The sequence below is a fragment of the Thunnus thynnus genome, chromosome 10 (genome assembly GCF_963924715.1).
Source record: "Thunnus thynnus chromosome 10, fThuThy2.1, whole genome shotgun sequence".
Classification (NCBI taxonomy): Eukaryota; Metazoa; Chordata; class Actinopteri; order Scombriformes; family Scombridae; genus Thunnus; species Thunnus thynnus.
Genome location: NC_089526.1, coordinates 14,815,982 through 14,835,719, shown reverse-complemented (window position 1 = coordinate 14,835,719; position 19,738 = coordinate 14,815,982). Strand labels below are relative to the sequence as shown.

Sequence of the window (19,738 nt, the reverse complement as noted above, 5' to 3'; positions counted from 1 at the left end):
AAACAAAGGTGAATTCCTGCAGCGCGCAATGTTTTGCATGTGCTCTGCAACTGTACTGTAAGAGCAGACAGTCCTCGCGCTTTTTGTGTTTCGAACTGGTCTCACGCGGCAGTGGCATGCACGGGGAATCCGAGCGGGCGGGTTTATTCGACCTAATTCTGTCCAATAGGCGCTCGTCGTGGGCGGGGCGTGATGTTCCAGAAGCCAATCCGAACCAGAGCCGCGAGCGAACAGGCATCGTCTCCGCGTGCCTGATACACGTGAGGTGGAACAGCTATTGTACGCCGGGAGGCAACGTGCTGAAGCGTTCCTCTCGCCTGAAAAAACGGCGCACTCACGTTTTCTGTGGATTACAAGGAAACTGGAAAAGCCATGCTGCACTACCTGATTATTACAGAAAGACAAACTATGCTCTAATAGAGATGGGCAACGTTTTAAACCAGTAATCTCGTGCCAGACTAAATGAGTTATTTGTGATGACAGGGCCCACTTGAAAGGGAAAAAAAGACATTTTTCTTTCTGTTATACTCAAGTTAATAACAAATTCACGTTTATGTCCGCAGTATAAACAAACCAGAAAAAAGTCAGTTTGTACCTGTCAGACAGAACAACAAACACCCTTCTCTCCTCGAAGTGTTTCACGAGGGTAGGTGTGTCTCATAAATAGTACGCGAGAATTGAGAGATCAGTAAGAAGAGAACCCCGCCCCCCCACCTCCCCTCCTTCCCCTCCACCACCACCCGTTCTCTCGCGCCTCGTTCGCTTGTTCTGCCAGGTGTGACGTCACGTGAACTGCCCGTGTCAGTTCCAGCTGAGCGCGAGTGAGAGGAGGACGGTCGGACGTGGACGTCGCGCGGCCCAAACACAGACCCACAGACCCGTGCGCCCGTGACTGGATCCACCGGATGTAGAAAAAAAAGGGTACAGACAGAGAAAGAGGAAACGACCCCCTCCCTCCCTCCAGCCGACGGACAGCAGAGCGCGACAGCAGAGAGGAGAAACACCAATTCAACTTGTCATCTGACCAACACAGCCACAGAGCTCCTGTCGCCGTGTGTGTGTGTGTGTGTGCGTGTTTTTCCTATACACACTTCGCTTGTTTTGTTTTGACGGACGCTCGGTTTGCAACTTGTTTTTTTTTTGTGAATAACCGGACCCGGATTAACTCGGGGATATTTCTCTACAACAACAACTTTTAATTGCAACATTTTCCTGTCGGTTCACTCTCCGGGTTTCATTGTCATTTTCACATTTTATTATTATTATTATTATTTTTTTTATTATGGACAGTTTTCCCACTCAGATGGTCTAACTGTCCCTCGGCTGAGAATAACAGCTTGATCTGCTTGAATACTTTTAACAACTGCAATGGAAAACCGATGAAAAATATTTCTTCAACGAAACAAGGACTCCTGCTTAACTGCACATAATAAAAAGGTAATTATGGTGCATGTGATATTTTATTCAAGTTGTCAAAGTGTACTAATAAAACTGCGTCATTATTACTAAACTCATAAATTACAGTGTTTGCTCTATTCTGCATGGACACTTATCAAAACTATCTCTCTCTCTCTCTCTTTCTAAACCCCCACCCTCCCCTTCCCTTCTCCAATCCCTCTCACGTCCACCCCTCCTGCAGTCATCCAGCATACTTGTCCTATTGGTAGGTACTCCGGTCAGTTCGCCTCGCCCCTTCCAAGTGCCCCAGGTGTCTTATCTGTGAGACCCCCCCCTCCCACGTCTGGTCCAGGATGTCCAGGCAGCTCTCCCAGCTTCCGACCCCCGACCTCCCTGCCGGTGCAAGCCCACAGTTTGGAAGTTGTACTCAGCCTGCGGGCTCCCTAACAGGGGGGCACCTCAACTCTATGGCGGGGCTGAAATCCCTCCTGCAGCACCCCATGAAGGGAGACCAGCGTTTAAAAAGCCCCTGTGATGCAAAAGGTGAGGTGAAAGGTGATGGGATTGCTTCACACTATGTTGTTTATGTTGATTGTGCAACCACCTGACACAGTCCATCCTCAACATGAATAAATCAAACGCCCCTATCCCACCCACTGCTGTTGTTATTGCAATACAAATATATTACAATAACATTATTATACAACAAAACATTTAATTGGTAATAATTTTGAGCACAGAATTTCTCACCAAAGTCAGATGCACAGTCACGCGTATTCACCATGACTCCTCCGTGACCCTGATGAGTAGTCACCTGGATTATAATCACTGCTGCGACTCCCAAATTAGGATCCAGATTACAATGAGTGATAATATGTTTTGGTTTAGCCGTAATGCTGTGCAGGGCATGCGTTCTGGACCGCTTGCTGTATCTTCTGCTATTGTGAGATTTGTTCCGGTGGGAGCTTACGCGTACGTTATGACAACAAATTGGTTTCGGCTCTTCGCTTAATGCTGCAATTCAGCCGCCATCTGGTCCATCTGTGAGTGTGTATTTGTGTGTGAGAGAGAATAAAAGGGAGATTTTGCTGAAGTGCATCTTATGTGATACACCTGCCACCACATTTTAGTGCTTCGCTAATATGGAGAGTTGATGTTAGCATCGGTTTTCCGCAAGCCACAGAGTGTAATATCCTAAGAAAACCATTTTATTGTGTCTTGAAAAGCTGTTAAAGTCTTCATCATCTTCATCATGAACTAATAATAATTTTACTCTCTGCTCTCTGGCAGACAAAGACAGATCTCTGGACCTTGATGAGGACTCCTTAGGAGTTTGCCCCATGAGGAATGGAAGTGGAATTGGCAGCAGCAATAGCAGTAATGGCTGCGGAGGAGGCGGAGGTGGCGGTGGAAATGGAGGAGGAAGTTTCAACCAGTTCTTGGGGCCTCTCTTGTGGGATCGCACCCTACCTGCGGATGGGGGCCTCTTCCAGCTTCAGTACATGGACTTGGAGGAGTTTCTGACCGAAAACGGAATGGGCAGCATGCACAACAACAACAGCTCCAGTTCAGCCCAGATCCCCTCACAGAGCTCCCAGTCAGCTGTGCCCAACCAGAGCTCCCAGTGCCTGCCGCCCTCATCCCCACCTGGCTCTTCATCCTCATCGCCCTCGTCCTCCTCTTCCCCATCGCTCATTGGCTTGGAAGTGGCTCAGCCCCAGAGTCTCACGGGAGGAAACGACTGTCTGCACGGTGAGTTTTTACGTGACGTGGGGGGCCGTTTTTTGGTTCAACCACAGTAAAAGAAATGAACAAGGACAGTTCTTTCTTTCAAGGCTCATCCATATCAGCTCATGAGCTGAAAGAGACAAACTGTCCCCTTCCACTGATAGGAGACCAGTAGACCCTACAATTCACTATAGGTTGAACTTGAAGGTTACGTGGTGTTCTTATAATGTTCCCATGGGCTTGTGATTCAGCATTTTAACTCACCTTTGAGTTTATAACAAATGCCATGGTGACCAAGCATTTTTCTGTCCTGTGGGGTCAGACTGAAGGCAGCAGATAGAGTCACATGGTTCAACTTGACAGAGAAAACAACACAGCTCAGAAATGGCTGCTTAATAACAGCCGAAATGTACTTTTCATCCTGTAGTAATGATGCAGGGTTAAAATCTGTTTCTCCCAGCTCGTCTTATAGTTGGACAAGGGAGCAGGGAGAATTGTGGAGGTGGAGAATATTAAAGAAATAGTTGCTGTAAAGGAAGCAGTCTTCAGATATTTTACCTCACAGTAGTGACAAGGAGGTTCGGGTTAGTTTGGCATGTGATCTATGTGCTTAAATGTACAAGACAATCAGCATCCACTCCTCCATGCCAATTATTAATATGCAGCAGGGTCAAAACAGTACTGAGAGAGAGAGAGGGAGAGAGAGAGAGATGTGTGTGTGTGTGGAGTGTTTGCGGTTGCGTGTCTTTAAATCTCTCCCCACTTCACACGCCACAGCCATGTGCACGCGTCAGTACACGTGCCGAGGCTGAGTGTACTGGACTGAGAGAACTAGAGGCAGGGCCAGTAGATATGTAGGTGGAGCCCAGAGGGGGAGGGACGGACAAAGGCAACAGGAAGAGGTTCCCACTGCTGCTGCTGCTGCTGCTGGAACATTTGATCAACAATGAATGACGCTGAGAATGCTGATATCCAGAATATTATTTTATACTGTGTGGGGATGTGGATGCAGGTCTTTTAGTTCAGCCCTTCAGCCATTAAATGCATGATCATAACCTCTAATAATGCATTTATATTGTAGGAGAAAGTCTCCTGACTTATAATTACATGAAAGAAGAACTCTAAAGATATTAATAAGAAAATGAGGCCTTTCTGGTTAAATATGTCTTACTACTTTGGTGAAATTGGTTTAATAAGTCACATAAACTCTACCAAAGCTTGACACCAGAGAAATATCACTCTAATCTGGTGCTATAAAGGTGCCCGACCGACAGCTGCTTCATTAATATTGAATGTACAACTCCTAACAAAATATTATCATTAGCTACCAAAGAAGGCGTGAGGCTGTTCTTTGCCTTCACAACAGCTTCAGGCCCTTTTTGGAATGTTACTGCACAAGTCCTGAAATGTGTGTAACCGCTTATTCGACCGTTTCTTTCCAAAAAACGAAAGCCGTCTGTTCTCCGAGGGGCTGAGACACGTGGAGAAAAACGCACCAAATCTACTTTGCAGTCTGCATTCCAGAGCTTCCCCAAAAAAGCAGGGAGAGGCAACCATGTGCCACAGGAGCGCTGAGGGTTCGCAGGTCCTCATTCCAACAAAACACTCCACCAGGTGGTTGCACTGACTAGTTCCTGCTGTCGGGTTTAAGCAGCATAAATCAGTGAAATCTCCTGGTTTAGTCATACAGAGAGGAGAATGTGAATATTTGCTGGCTTCTGTGGCACGTGTTTGTTTTCCACACCAAGACTCAGGGATGTTTAGACCTGCTGGTTTTGTATTATGGGAATGCTTGACTTCCTCAGGGTGTCTACGAAAGCACTTTTTTTGAATGTATTTTGCTGTGTTATGATGGCACTGTCATTGTGGTATGTGGGAACATCATAACTGAACAGTCTAGTGTGCACTATGTGTGATAACATGCCCTCATGTTACCTGACCATTATATGGCCTTTACTCACGCGATAGCTGCTCATATATTACACATCAAACACTTATCAGGAATTTAAGGCTGGTTCTGTTTTTCTCCAACCAACAGCCAACTATAAGAGGAAAAGAGTATAAGATAAATTATAAACCTATTTAGTATTTTCCCCATTGCTCAGGTATAGGCTTTGGTTCCCATTAGACCACATTATGCACTATTTATATTCTCATTTCCTCATAGCAAGCCTGCCATAATTACCAGCTTTCAGGTTCTGTTTTGAATATGTAGATGCATATCTGTGGTCATTTGTAAGGCTGCAGTGTTGTGATGTTAAGTAACTATCCTGTTATGTATCCATCTATCCCTGATGGGGGCTTCTTATATTGTGATAGCTTTTGAGACTTCCCATTAAAATAGTTTTTTTGTTGCAGGTTTAAAACTAGCTCAATTCAGCTTTTAAAGCGTAAACATGTGTGACTGTCAGATCACTTTTAGGTTAACACATACTTCTGACTAGCATTTACAGGACCGTGTAGCTGCCTTTTTAAGTTTAAAGTCTGTCTTTCATGTGGAAATCACATTTTTGTTCCACTGAATCTGAATACATCCATAACAAATGAGAGTTTGTTAATGGAGATATAGGAACAGTTAGTCAGTAACTGAAAGAAAGTCAGTTGAGTAAGGTGCATCGGGCCTTAAAGGGGGTGGGGTGAGGTATAGCCCTATAGGGGCCCCACTTAAAGAAAAACTGATTTTAAGGGGAGGGGTAGAAAGTTACATAACATTTCCACTTTTAGATTTCTCTATTGGCATCTAGTTCAGGATGTTGGTCTACCAGAATTTCTCAATGGTTTGATTGATAAGATCATGCACTGATTGAGCTGATAGACATCATGTACTTTGATGTGTCAGTTTGTTAAAAGTACAAGATAAGGACTGTAGATTAACTTTTATTAAATAGTAGTGTGCTCAATGAGAGATACATAGGAACTATTTTGATCAGGTTTTCCATTATTGACAGATTGCATGCAGTAATAAATCATATCTAACAATGGATGTTTGATATGTGTATATATCTAATATGGAGTACTTGACATGAAGTACTGTAGGTAGAGATCATCTGTGTACAAAAGTATATTCTGGAAAATTATATATAACATTATATTTACTTATGTGTATGCTAAAAGATGTATGTGTTTGTCATAATAGAAATGTATCTGTGTATCACTCTGCCCCTCTGTGAGGTATAAAAATCCTCACTGTCCATGAAAACTGATTGAAAACCGTCTTCAAATCTTTGGAATCAGTTAAGGGCAAAGGAATGTTGTTTATTGCTTTTATACTAAGAAGGAAGCTCTCTGCTTCCATCTGGTGGTCGTCATGATGAAATGCTGCATGTGTTTGTGTTGTTTTCTTTGTGGCCTGCTGTCAGCGGCTAATCTGTTTTATTGAGACAATATAATGTGTTTCAGAGTCAATATAGTTCAACGAAAAGGATGTAAACCAGATTTCTCTTCTCTTTAATTCCAGGGAGTCAGACGAGTATGAACGACTCCTGTGAGTCACCTTCGTCCTCCTCCTCGTCCTCTTGTCCACCTTTGCTGACGCCCACAGGCAGCGGACCAGATGTGATTGGAATGTTTGACATGGATTCTTCAGACATGTCTTTGTCCAACTCTTCTGGGCAGCAAAACTTTGACCCCAGGAGGCAGTCCTTCAGTGAAGAGGAGCTCAAACCGCAGCCAATGATCAAGAAGGCACGCAAGATCTTGGTGCCTGACGACTTGAAGGTGAATACTTGGTGAAACCCGTCACTGCAACAGCAGGAACATTCAGAGCATGTGGTGGTCAGTCAGCGCCTTGTGCATTGGGAGGGAAATCATTTTAGGTCATGATTAGATTAGATTTTAAGGCACATATTGTTAATGTAAAGGAAAAAAAGGTTTTATTTCTCAATTAATTAATGGTTTCCCACCACATATCAGGCTCTGGGCTAATATTTAACGAAGTATAATAGCTGATTTAGACTCAGTGCTTAATTTCAATGAGCACACACACAAAAAAATCCCAAATGACACTGAGGATGTTAAAACTTTGTTATTTCTGGGATGTAGGACATGGAGGTTGTTTGCATACTTTATTTGATCTCAGACTAACTCAGTACTGACCAAACTCGGAGGATTAGGCATCTGAATAGAATGTGTCCCACGCTCATTCATGGCCAAACACCCACTTTGACCAAAAACATGATGTACAAGATTACTGCACACTTCTTAAGAAACAAGTCTGACCATTCATTGATTATTTTATTGGAGTACTTTTATCTCATAATACTTGTATTCCCTGGTCTAGGTAAATATTTTTTTTGGGTGATGCTAAAATAATCTTTCCTCTCTCCTTTCTCTCCTCTTTTAGGATGAGAAGTACTGGACCAGAAGATATAAAAACAATGAAGCAGCAAAACGTTCCCGAGACGCTCGCCGTCTCAAGGAGAACCAAATATCCGTGCGCGCCGCCTACCTGGAGAGAGAGAACGCCGCCCTACGACAGGAAGTGGCCGAGATGCGGAAGGAACTCGGCCGGTGTCGCAACATCCTTAGTAAATACGAGAACCGTCTCGCTGACCAGTGATGAAGGCGCGCAGCGAAAGCAAGGAAGAGGAGGAATAAGCTGGATTAAATTTAAAGACTCTGAATTCTTGGGTGTCACGATGGACAGAATGGGGTCACGGTGATGATGTTGATGATGATGATGATGATGATGATGAGGAAGATGATGATTATGATGATGAATGTATAAGACATGGAGGAGGTTTGTGTATTGAAGCTCAGGTGTTTTGTTGAGGTGTCAACTCTTAAAAGTGATGGATGGAGAGAATAATTTAACGGATGAAAGATGTGACTTTTAAGAGTTTTGTTATTGGAGAATTGTATATTTTTATAATACTTATGAAAAATTAGAGGGAGAGAAAATTTGGAGAATAATTTTGTATATTTTCTACATGACTGGGACATAGAGATGGGGCAATGCTATGGTAAATATCTTTTTATTATAGATGAGTCAGGAAATGTTTAACAGGTGGTCAGCCATTGATGGGTATTTTTTCGACTTGGTTATTATTAGTCAGGACGCAGCAGCAGGGGCGAGGACGCATGTAACAATTGTAATATAGAGAGCAAAATTATCTTTAAAATCGTATAGTTCAACATTTTTGTGGATCTTACTCAAGCACTTAATTTTTTTTCCTATTATGTTTCTTGTCACTGGGATCGGGCATGCTGGGACGGAGAGACAGAAGGAGAGACAAGGAGGGAGACACCATGTATACAGTCCAGCACTATCCTCAAACACTTGTCTCGACCAGTCTTGTGCGTTTTTTGTTTTTTTTAATAGAGCCACTTCATCCTTTTTATATGATTGGTCTTTAAGTTCCCCCGTTTACCCCCCACCAATATTAGTTATTTGTACCTTGGGCTAAATTTTATGAGATTCATATATCCATACTTGTATCTTTGACTTTATCTCCCCAGCGTTGAGTGATTTTTAATCTACTCTGTTGTTGAATATCTTACCTAAGCTGGTGAAAGCCTGTTGTGCTGCTCTGGGTAACTCTGCTCCTCTTGATCCTCTCTTTGAATTGTTGGGACAATTCCTCTGTTTCTGTATCCACCTGCTCTATTTCTGTCTGCTCTCACTTACAGCCAGTCCCCCTCACAGTTATGTGCACTCTTCCCATTAACATTTTGTCCTATGTCTCTTGTACCTAGATGGTACATAGAGTAGTTGAATCTCAGTGTTGTAACGTATTCTGAAATCGTAATCAATTTTCCCAGTAAAACGCACATCGTTACTTTACTGTACTTTTATGAACACATTTTAATTAGCATTATTATGGGGGCGAGGGGGGGGAATACTGTGTATATTGGATAGGCCTATACTATTTTGTGTATTTGATGTATTCCAGGAGATGGGTTGAATATCCCCATTGAGTGGAATGGTGTTAATTTCTCAGATTTCTGGGAGAAATAAAAGCCAAAATTTCCTGTGTTGATCCACAAAGCTTGTTGCTATTTAGTGCTTTTTTCAATAATGCTCCTTCCTTATTGTTCACTCCTGTTATTACTCCTTACTTTTTACTGTATCTATAAACTTCTCTGTGTACCCACAACACCTACACAGGGGCATGGTACACTATGTTATGTTCCTTGGGGAGGGATGACTAGTAATAGAGTGTGATTTTAATCCCCTTAATGACCATGATGAATAGTTACCATTACTGCTATTATTATTGTTATGGTTATGATGAGTATCCCTCTTATTGTTGCTGTTCTATATTATTGAATGATTTTCTTTCTTTGGATGAACATGATCTGTTGCACCTTGAAACATCTTTGATCTTCAGTGTTCCCCAGAAAGACTATTCAAATGGAGAAAAAAAAACCAACCCTCACTCTCTGCTATTTGCATCCTGTCTCAGACCTCCAGACATTCAACATTTCTCACTTCTGCTACGGACACTACTGCCACCTTGGTTTCTTTGACCATGGATTTCTACAAATGTGGCTCAAAGACTTGAACATGATGTTCATGCAGACTTACTTTACCTTTCATGATGACCTCTTCTGTTCCCCAGCTGTGTACGGACTATGCACGCTATTGTCCTTGTCGGTTTATTTCAGCCTTTATCACCTCAATCAGTGATTGTTTGCTCTCCCAACAGGATTTTGTCTCTAATATCCTCACAGATGTGGTTGATAAATCTTATAGTGACTCTTAATTGAACTACAACTGCCCTGCTGCATCAGTGGTGTCCATGGTGCCCAGCCCACTAAATGCTGGTTATTTGGATGTAGTCGAGATTTCCCCAAAACACCAATAAAAGATTGTTCTCATTCACTACTGCTCTGATTTCCTTAGGTGTTTTATTGCAAGTTTATCTTGTTTTTGCTTCTTTTATACTGTGTTTTCTCATATCTTGAATTAAAGCCTAGTTTTCACCATGAAAATGGGCAGCAAAGGTCAAATTTCGGGACTACTACTTGATTTGTTTACGTAAGCCTGATAACTAGTCAATAATATGCAGCGAAATGTCCCAAAACAACTTGTTTTGATATCCTCCCTGTTTGTTCACATTGTGTACATTCCTTTAATAGGCAAAGCAGTCCAAATATGTGCTCTTGCCCAACAAATGCAACGCTGCCTTCCTTGGACATTTAAGGAGTATTTTACACATTTCTAAATTAAATGTACTCTACGTTTACGGGGATAAAGGGCTCATAAATGGGATTTTTTCTCCAATGAAACTCACATTTTATTATAACAGAACATTTATGTGTGAAGAGGGTGGAGTTTCAAAATGCAGTCTTGTATACAGATCTGTAAATTAAAGAATTAAAGCCACATTGAGCTACGTGGTTCGATGTGTAGAAGATTAAATGTTGGGTTTTTAACATCAGGTGAAATCCCCCCCAAAAAATCCTCAGTTGATTGCAATTTCCTGTTTGTTTATTCCTGTTTGTTTGTTGTGCTTTGGGGCAACAGCCATACATAGGTCATCCCCGTTATCTGCTGTCTCAACAGAAATGGGTGAAAGGTCCTTCAGAATGGAATTTTTCCCAAATCTCTCCTCCTCAACACAAACCAGATGTGTGCTCCTGGGCTGTACCCTCTCTCTCGCTCTCTTTCACTCCCTCTCTCACTCTCTCTCCCCCCCTCTCCCACCCTCTCCCACCCTTTGTTCCCCTTCCTTAAAAATGCTGTGTCTGTGCGTCCCTCCCTCATATTGTCTGAGGCCTGGCTTCAAGGATGGACCGTGCACTGCTGCTGCTGTCCTTGTGGGCTCTGACTGGAACTGTGTCCCTGCAGGCTTCAGGTAAGCCCTCTGACTCTATCCATCACTCACACCTGGGAGAGCAATAAACTCTGCATACACAATGAACACAGCTTACCTGTCAATAAATACTGGGGTTTGATGGGGAATTACTTGTGTATTTATTAACTGAGTTACCTTTGTTGGTGCAATATACAGTTGAAATTTTCCCTGCAAGCTTTGTTGCATTTAGATGTAAAGATAATGATGCAATCAAGGCTTGGAAATGTGCAATTAATCAGTTGCACTTAATCATTTGCACTAACTGAAGAAGGGACTGTGCAATATAGTGTATTCATGTTCATAGTGCACTGATTTAGAGCTGCAATGATTTGTTGATTGATCAGGTAGTCGATCGACAGAAAATTTGCTATTTGGAAAGCTGCTCAATTGTTTTGAATCATTTTTTAAGGTTATGTGCTAAAACTCTCGCTCCAGCTCCTTAAATGTGAATATTTTCTGGTCTCTTTAGGCTTCTGTGACCGTAAACCAAATATCTTTGGGTTGTGGACTTTTGGTTGGGACAAGTCAAAACATTTTAGGTCGCATGCTTTGGGAAACAGTGATCAACATTTCGGACATTTTGAAGATTAAATGACTAATCAACTAATCGAGAAAATAATTGATAGATTAATCAATAATGAATTAAGTCAAGACAATGTAAATGAGTTTACTTGTTTCATTTATTTATTAATTATGTGATCAGAGTTTTTATTTTAAATGTATAGCTCCGTAGACAATTCTAACATTGGTCCATATTTCATGATATGCAGTGATTATTGCCAGTGTACATGGATGTACTGTACAGTGTGTCTCCATGCTGAACAGGGACGATCATGTGTACATAAGCACAGCACATGTGTGTTTGGGTGGGAAAAGTGCTCACACGTGCTTTGGGCAGAGTGAATACAGTAGCACACATGTTTTCATTCTGTGAGATGAATTATGGGGAACCCAGTCTGTCTCCCCCTTTTCCCTCCCCGCTCCCCCTCAAATGTTCTGTACATTGAGGGTGTGGATGTTGGCGTGCATTGTGAAATAAGTTGTTTTTATGATGTCTGATGGAATCTATAGTGAAGAAATGAGGAAAATGAGGAGGGTTTATGGGTACTAGAGGACTCTGATAGACTGATTCGGTTCAAACATGAATTGCATTTTAGACAAAGTTATTCAACTGAGCAAATATGCAATAAATACTATTCACAGAAGTGCGATAACACTTTTTAGGGAAAAACAAGACTGATAGCTGAATGGCAAAGAGTAGTAAAGCATTCCATCTAAATACTTACTTATCAGGCAACCTGGGTGGTAAATGCTTGCCCGGCCACCCACACTGGGTTTACTCTCCTTCAAACAGAAAGCAAAGGAGGCAAACTGGCAAACAAAATCTTATTGCGGCCCTTAGTGTTTGCGGTTTTTACAAGGGGCCATGAATGGAGTAGAAGTAAACAAAGGGGCAATTACTGTGAGAGTGTGATAGTGTGTGTGGTATCACAACAGGGTCGTGTCCAGAGAGACTCCTGGGAGAGGAGAGGAGGAGGACGTGTCCTCGGCCCTGCAAAGCAGACAAAGATTGTGGCAGCAAGCGCCAGTGTCTGTGTGACGGCCAGTGTGGTCTCAGCTGTGTGGCTCCAGGTAACTATTTGTATGCATGTGTGCCCTCAGTTGTCACTGTGAACACCATTGTGGGCTCAGTCATTAGAAGTGTTTGAGTGTGTGTGTGTGTGTGTGTGTACACGCAGCTGTGCCAACATACATCTGTCCGTGTGTGTGTTTTCCTGGAAAATAAAATAAAAGCCTTGGTCATGCACAAAATGTGGACTCAAAATGTGCTCTGTGCCAGAACTGAACACAAGCTTTTTATTATGCTTGTGCATTGTAAAAAGGGGGCACTGTGCATGGATCCAGTCTAGTTATACAACCTCATTAGTGTCCTTTAAAAGTAGTTTAGTGTTACCATTCAATTTCTTTTAATACAAGGAACAATCCAGCACATTCTGAGAATCTTTTTGTTACGGCTTCCTCTCTCCTCTCTTCTCTCCGGATCATCTCTTTTCTCCTCAGGTCGTACTTGTCCCTGGCCTCTACCCCCTAGTGAAAGCTCAGTGGCTCGCCTGCTCTCTCCCACTCACTCTTTTTCTGCCCTGCTTGAAGTGCGCTGCAAGCCAGGATTCGCATTGCCCAATGGCTTGGATGCCACTATTCGCCGTTGTCAAGGTGACCGACAGTGGAGTGGGGATGAGCCCATCTGCACAGGTGGGTTTTGAGTTCAACAGAGAAATGTTCTTTTTCTCTCTCCATGTTCCTTCATAACAAGGAATTCATGGCACAGGTAATAAACATTATCTGGAAAGAACGTTGCTGTGGTATTTGTTACTTTCTCAAATGTAATATTGTTTTTCTTGTTTAACAGAAGCAACAGGCGCACTGCATGTGTGCCGTACGTGTGTTTAGGTCGGTGGTCACAGACTGAAGGTAGCTTTTTGTGTTTATGAAAGACAGAGACAGACAGAGAGACAGACAGAGAGAGAGAGACAGATAGTCAGGAATGAAACCCCTCTGTGATCATGTCGACCGAGACATTGCACAACTGGGACCTGTTCTCCTCATCACCATAGCAACCGGAGCTTTAGTTGTTCATATCGGCTGTCTGAAGGTTTTACTGCTGAACTCTTGATAAGTTTAAATGATGAAATCTGAAAACACATGCATGCTATCAGAGTCAGTGCTAAAGCTCACAAATCTATGTATTTTGCATTTAGTTTGTGGGTTTGTTGTATTGACTTGCATTGCAGTCCACTCATGGACAAAAAGTCCAAAAAAACCAAACAAACCATATAAAGCAATGCAACACAAGAAAAACACAGATTACAGCCTAAAAATATAATCAAGATGAATCAACACATTGTGGAGAAAGTGTCAATAAAGATCTAACATTATAAGTCGATAATATGTGGTAGATGTCTTAACTGACCTAAAACTGACATGTGACATAGGTCAGCAGGGCAGAGCTGTAAACACATTTGGAAAGACCATTTCCATGATTCATGTTAATTTACAACCAAAGTACCACTGTGCCCCGAGATAATCTAGTGGTGAAATATCTGAACTTTCTGTCTCTCTAAATATAGAACCAAAATCTGAATAGGCTGCACCACAAAAGACAAAATTTGTTCTGCTGCTGTGCAGCCTTATTATTTCTCCCACTGTGCACAGCGGTACATGAAAGTAAAGCTATCAATGCTTCTTAGTATCACAACACATCTCATTAACACACAGCACCTTAAAATATGTTCTGCTCATTGCTTTTGTCAACCTGTCAGCTCTGATAAAAACAATAAAATTTCAGCTGTAAAGGTGTGAGGCCTGCTGCATTATTCACACACCTGGAGCTACAGCAAACATGCTTTTTTAGGAATCCTCAACCCAGCTGGATCCCGTTCTCTCTGAGATTTTTAAGCTATTCAAAGATATGAAATAAAGATATGATTTTCAGCTCTCTCCCTCTCTCTCGTAGAGTATCTTCCTGTTGAGAGACAAGCAGAAGGTAGGTGGGATTTGAACGTGTGAGAGCGTTTGCATTGTGTGTCCTTTGCATGTGTGTGTTTTGAGTGTGAGTCGAGCTCCTTCATGCCTGTTAAGAGGCAGTAGGTGGCAGATCACTGTCAAAGTGGCGCAGAGCTGTGTGCGCACAGTGTGAGTGTGAACGTGTGTCTGTCTGTGTGTGTGTTTATCGGAGAGAGGTAGATTTTTTTCTGTGTACATTAGATGTGTGTGTGTGTGTGTGTGTGTGTAGGGGGGGGGCGGATTGCACATGTGTCACAGAGTTTCTACGTGTGCATGTGTGTGTGTGTGTGTGTGTTTGTGTGTGTGTGTGTGTGGGCGACAGATCACAGTCAGGAGAGTCAGAGAGCTCTCTTGCTCATGCTGCTTCAGGCCTTTCTGTTCCCTGTTCTCCTCTCCTCTGCTCTCTTCTCTCATCCTCTTTTCCTCTCATCTCTTTCTCCTCTCATCCTCTTCCATCTGAGGCCTCTGATAAGGTCTCTTTCTACAATGGAAGCCAAGGACAAGCATCCAGCTTGGGGCTATTTAGTTTGTGGTGTGTGCATGCGTCTGTGTGTATGTTTGTGTGAGAAAGGCAGAGGAGAAAAAAAAAATACAGAAAGGGGCAAATATGAAGCCTGGCTGGACTTTTGGTCTTTAATCTCAATCCGGTTGCTGTATATTTATCGCAGATGCTCATTCAAAATCACTATTTTCTAATTTTTTAAAAGATGAATTTGATATACCTGCTTCATAGCAGTTTTGTGCTGCAGCGTGTGTGGGTGGCAGCAGTGCGAGGCAGGAGAGGGGCGGTATGTGAAAACAGAACTCGGCTTCGGGCTCTCATCCACAGCCAAACAGACTCGTAACTCTCCCTCTCCCATAGGTCCCTTTACATCCTTATATTAACGTTTCTTGGTTTCAGATAACCAAGACAGCCCTCAGGCAAGAGCTGTCTCTGCCTTTCAAAGCTGCGCTCAGCTCCGAAACCCTGCGCTTGATGAAGCTCAGGTCGCTCCAGCCTCTCTCCAAGCACCACTCTTGATATTTATATTTCCATGAGCATGAGGCACTCAAACTTTCAGGAATGAACACTGCTAGGTGTTACACAATCACAGAATATAGCTGTGAGCGTGGAGAGGTGTAGGGCGTTTCACCTGCTCATCGAACTTTGATTTATTACCTAAGAAGGGTTATTACAACTTAAATAGAACAAGACATTGGGTGAAACGCCTCCGTGGGCCACAAACTAAATAGAAACCTTGGTTTATACAAGTTAAATGAGGTAGCATGATGGACATTCCTGCTTTCTTTCTTTCATGTTTTTTCACTTATTTGCTTTCATTAATCACATACCAATGCGGACTCTAATTTTTCCTCTGTGCAGGTTCTGTCAGTCTGGGCTATTTTGGGTATATACTGTGTTTGTATGAGTGTTTAATTCTTTGAATTACAATGCGACACACACACAGACACACAGACATTAGATAAACACTGAGTGTACTTGCTGCATTTCTCTTTGAGGTGCTTTACAAACGTCACACATCAGTGTCACTACAGGGCAGTAGTGAAGGACAAATTAAAAACCTTTACTTAAAGGGTAGGTTCAAAGTTTTTCAATTCTGTCCTAAAACAATAGTCCAAAGGTGCTCAAATGAACACTGACACATGCTCGTCCCTCCTGTTCATACAGACCATAAGAAGATCCCTTCATAAGGCACCGTCAGTGTAAGTGATGGGGGACAAGGTCTTCACTTTGCGCAAAAAATTATTTAAAAGTTTATTTGAAGCTAATATGAAGCTTCAGCTGTTCAAACGAGTCAAATCAAGTCAATATCTTTCAAAGGTAAAGTCTTTTTAGTGCCAAATTCCCTCTAATTGTTACTATACTACCTCTGCAGCTGAACAGGAAAACACTCAGACACAAAGTGGGAATTTTCCCCTAAAAAGACTGTAACTGTGGAAGATATCCAGTTTATTTGACTAACTCAGATGGCTGAAGCCTCATATAACTGTCAGATAAATTTTTAAAAATATTTTTTCTCAAAACGAGGACTGTGGATTTTGTCTCCCATCACTTACACTGTAAATGCATTTGGAGAGTCTCTTCTAATGGCCTGTATGGACAGGAGGAATAATTACAGCCAGCAAAACTTATTTGAGTGTTCAAATGGGCACCTGACTGTTGATATTCCGCTACAAGCACAAGATCTGCATTCAAGATTTCAGTATTCAGTAATGTCTGTATTGACAGTATGATATTATTATTTATTTTATTACAATAATAATTGCTGGCACATTGATGTGTAAGCAGTATTTTACTACTGGGGCATGTCAAGGCTGAGTCCATTTTAATTACCTTACACTGTTGGGTATTGTATTTTATACCTTTATTACAGGTTTTGTATTAACTAGTAACTACAGCTGCAGATAAATTTAGTGGAGTAAAAAGTACAATATTTGCCTCTGAACTGTGGTGAAGTAGAAGTATTAAAATGCATAATTTAAAAATACTTGAGTAAAGAACAAATACCTCAGGATTGAACTTAAGAGTACTTGAGTAACGTACGTTCCACCACTGGTTTGGGAAGATGCTACTTTTCTTCATCTGTTAAATAAACAGCACAAAATGTAAAATAACTGCTGTTTTTTTCTACAGGTTTGGGTATTAAGATGAAATAATACATTGCTTACTTGGGCAAATCCAAGAGCAGATGAAAAGCAGAGAAAATATCACATCTGTCTGTTATGCTGTTCCTTATCTGACAGCAAAGTCTTTAACCTCCTGCTGCTTGTTTGCTCCTCCTCTTCTTCTCTGACCTTCAGAGACTCAGCAGCCTGAACCGTCCGCTGCCCAAACCTGCCCTCTGCCTGAGGAAGTGATCAACACTTTCAGCATCCAGGGCGACGCTACTGTAGGAACATCCATCGGCTACAGCTGCCTGTCGGGGTGAGAGAACATGGGAGGTTTAAGGTTGTGAGTGCGTAGGCAGAGGTTATGAAAACCTGAGATGGTACAGAGGTAGAAATGGAGGAAGTGAGAGGGATGAGGATGTAGTGTGAAGAAGATTAAGTGAAGGCTTGAATAAAGAAGAGGTATCGGGGAATGATGAGTGATGAATGGCAAACAAATTCATTTTGATCTCCCAGCTGACGATCTCTCCATTGAGCTAACTAGGTCATTACAGTCTAATCTCGCATTGACTCCCCTTTTCACACTGACTCATCCACAGGATAAGATGAGCCTGAGTAGATGTGTCAGCCAGATCTGGTACACACAGAATTTAGACACTCGAGTGGAAAAAGGAATCATTTACACCTTTTTTCATCACTTTTATTTAGACGACGCTCCTTTAGCTGTCAATACTGTACATGCCACACAGCCATCTGTCACAGCCGCTCTCTCCTTTTCTCTACTGCAGAGCGGATATAGTGGGGAGCAGTGAAAACTTCTGCCAGGAGAATCAAACCTGGCAGTATCCTCACCCCATCTGTAAAAGTAAGTGTACTATCTCATGCAATGACCATACGCATGTGAACGTGCATGTAGGTTACATCCTCTTAACACTCTTTCACTCAGTCTGTCTTTAAGATTTGCAGGAGAAGAAGGAGTGATGGTTGAGGTGTGATTGAATGAACAGAGAGACTGCATATGTGATCACTTTGAATGGATGGAAATTGTGTTTCATGCTTGCGTTCATGTGTGCATGTTTGAGTGAATCAAAGGAGACAGACTGAAGCCCCTTCAAATGTACATCCGTCAGGCTCTACTGCTCTCTTTCGCAGTGCTTTTCTGCCATCTTGTGGCTTAAACTGGCATTTCATGGCCTGTTACACTTGAATGGGGAATTCTTATAGGATATGAAATAAGTCTGACCCTGACTTTTGTATAAAAAATAAGAATAATCCTCTCACTCCCCTAGATGTGTACTGCCAGCCCCCTCGAGAGGTGGAGCAGGGTTACGTGGTGGCTGTCCAGAAGACGGAATATGAAGTGGGCTTTGACATCCACTACCTCTGCAAAAAGAACTTCCTGCTGGATGGACCCCAGAAGGTCACCTGCCTGTCAAACGGCAGCTGGAGTGCATCGCCCCCATACTGCAGAGGTGAGGGAGATCCTGGAGGTTTCAAATGTCTGCACCAGAAACAAAATCTATGCATTTGACTAATTAAATAACTTAAAATAAGAGTCTACTTACGCAGATAAAAACACTGAATGTATGCAGTATGCAAACATGCAAACTACAAACATGCTAACACCAATTTGCACAGGCTTAATCACTTACAAGCATGCAGAAATAGCATTTTGCATTTCATACTTATACTCTGATACCATGTTGTTCCCAGCTCGCTGTCTCATCCCTGCTGAGAGGAGCCGTGTGGAGATCGGTGGGGTGAAGCGCTGGCCCTTTGACATTACAGATGCCATGGTTCCTCATGGGGAAAATGTGACATTCTACTGCAAACACCCTCGCAAGCAGTGCAGCTTCACTGCAACCCAGACCTGCTTTGACGGAAACCTGCAGCCACCAGCCTGCTATCTTGGTAAACCTTGGGCCACTCTTACAGGCCATACATCATTTTCTTATCTATATCTGTGTCAGCAGATGTCAGTTGGATGTATTAATGACGGTACCCTTGACTTTCTCTTTCTTTTTCAGAGCCCACATGGCTGCAGTATAAACTCTTCCCTCATCGGCTGGTCTCAGAGATCGAAGCGTGCAAGCCTGATGATGTGGAGTAATGACCTCCATGTCTGACCTCGACCCACACATACCAACACCTCCTGACACACACACAGCAGCACCATGAACGCTCTGCAGCTTCGCTTACACTATGCTATGTCATAATCTGTGCTATGATCGTGGTCTGTTAGACGCTGAAATATTTTTCACAGTGATCCTGTGCATCAGCACCCTATAAGCTGTACGTCTCTCCTGTGCTTGTGGCCTTTGTCACTCTCTCCTGCATAATATCACACTGCAGGCTTAATTGTAACCCCTCAAGTAGTACTTTCATCCTCCTCCAGCTTGAGCCGATGCATATTGTAGATGGCAATCCATAAATGATGTATATAGCTCTAATACATACTACACCATTTGTTATGCCTGTGATGGTACATCCATGTAGCCTAACTCATAATGGCTTGACTCTGTGTTATCTCACTGTGTGATCTCTCTTTCCTCTGTTGAGCCAGAACGCATCAAGTCTTGAGGCTTGTAAGTTGTAAAGATGTGAGTGATTTTAAATAAAATTATGTCAAAGTGGTTTAG

At 42.4% G+C, this 19,738-nt stretch overlaps 2 protein-coding genes across 3 annotated transcripts; both read left to right on the top strand.

Annotated features, from left to right (window-relative positions):
* Nucleotides 1–839: 839 nt before the first annotated feature.
* dbpb (D site albumin promoter binding protein b) lies at nt 840–9,949 on the top strand. The gene is made up of 5 exons (XM_067601312.1): nt 840–1,437; nt 1,640–1,941; nt 2,689–3,150; nt 6,584–6,843; nt 7,469–9,949. The coding sequence occupies exons 2-5, from the start codon at nt 1,752–1,754 to the stop codon at nt 7,682–7,684; spliced, it is 1,128 nt and encodes a 375-aa protein (XP_067457413.1). The 5' UTR covers nt 840–1,437; nt 1,640–1,751; the 3' UTR covers nt 7,685–9,949.
* An 841-nt stretch (nt 9,950–10,790) lies between these two features.
* ntd5 (ntl-dependent gene 5) lies at nt 10,791–19,733 on the top strand. Of its 2 annotated transcripts, XM_067601304.1 has the most exons (9): nt 10,791–10,925; nt 12,423–12,557; nt 12,987–13,178; nt 14,440–14,469; nt 17,292–17,415; nt 17,888–17,964; nt 18,389–18,571; nt 18,813–19,010; nt 19,127–19,733. In XM_067601304.1, the coding sequence occupies exons 1-9, from the start codon at nt 10,859–10,861 to the stop codon at nt 19,207–19,209; spliced, it is 1,089 nt and encodes a 362-aa protein (XP_067457405.1). In that variant the 5' UTR covers nt 10,791–10,858; the 3' UTR covers nt 19,210–19,733. The 2 variants fall into 2 exon arrangements, with proteins under 2 accessions (XP_067457405.1, XP_067457407.1); XM_067601306.1 differs by lacking the exon at nt 14,440–14,469.
* Nucleotides 19,734–19,738: the final 5 nt, after the last annotated feature.

What these genes read in the sequence shown, in the direction of transcription:
- dbpb (XM_067601312.1), top strand. Translation starts at nt 1,752, where the DNA reads ATGTCCAGGCAGCTCTCCCAGCTTCCGACCCCCGACCTCCCTGCCGGT. An exon ending in AAGCCCCTGTGATGCAAAAG is followed by an intron (nt 1,942 to 2,688) that starts GTGAGGTGAAAG and finishes GCTCTCTGGCAG; the next exon opens with ACAAAGACAGATCTCTGGAC. An exon ending in AGGAAACGACTGTCTGCACG is followed by an intron (nt 3,151 to 6,583) that starts GTGAGTTTTTAC and finishes CTTTAATTCCAG; the next exon opens with GGAGTCAGACGAGTATGAAC.
- ntd5 (XM_067601304.1), top strand. Translation starts at nt 10,859, where the DNA reads ATGGACCGTGCACTGCTGCTGCTGTCCTTGTGGGCTCTGACTGGAACT. An exon ending in TCTCAGCTGTGTGGCTCCAG is followed by an intron (nt 12,558 to 12,986) that starts GTAACTATTTGT and finishes TTTTCTCCTCAG; the next exon opens with GTCGTACTTGTCCCTGGCCT. An exon ending in GGCTACAGCTGCCTGTCGGG is followed by an intron (nt 17,416 to 17,887) that starts GTGAGAGAACAT and finishes TCTCTACTGCAG; the next exon opens with AGCGGATATAGTGGGGAGCA.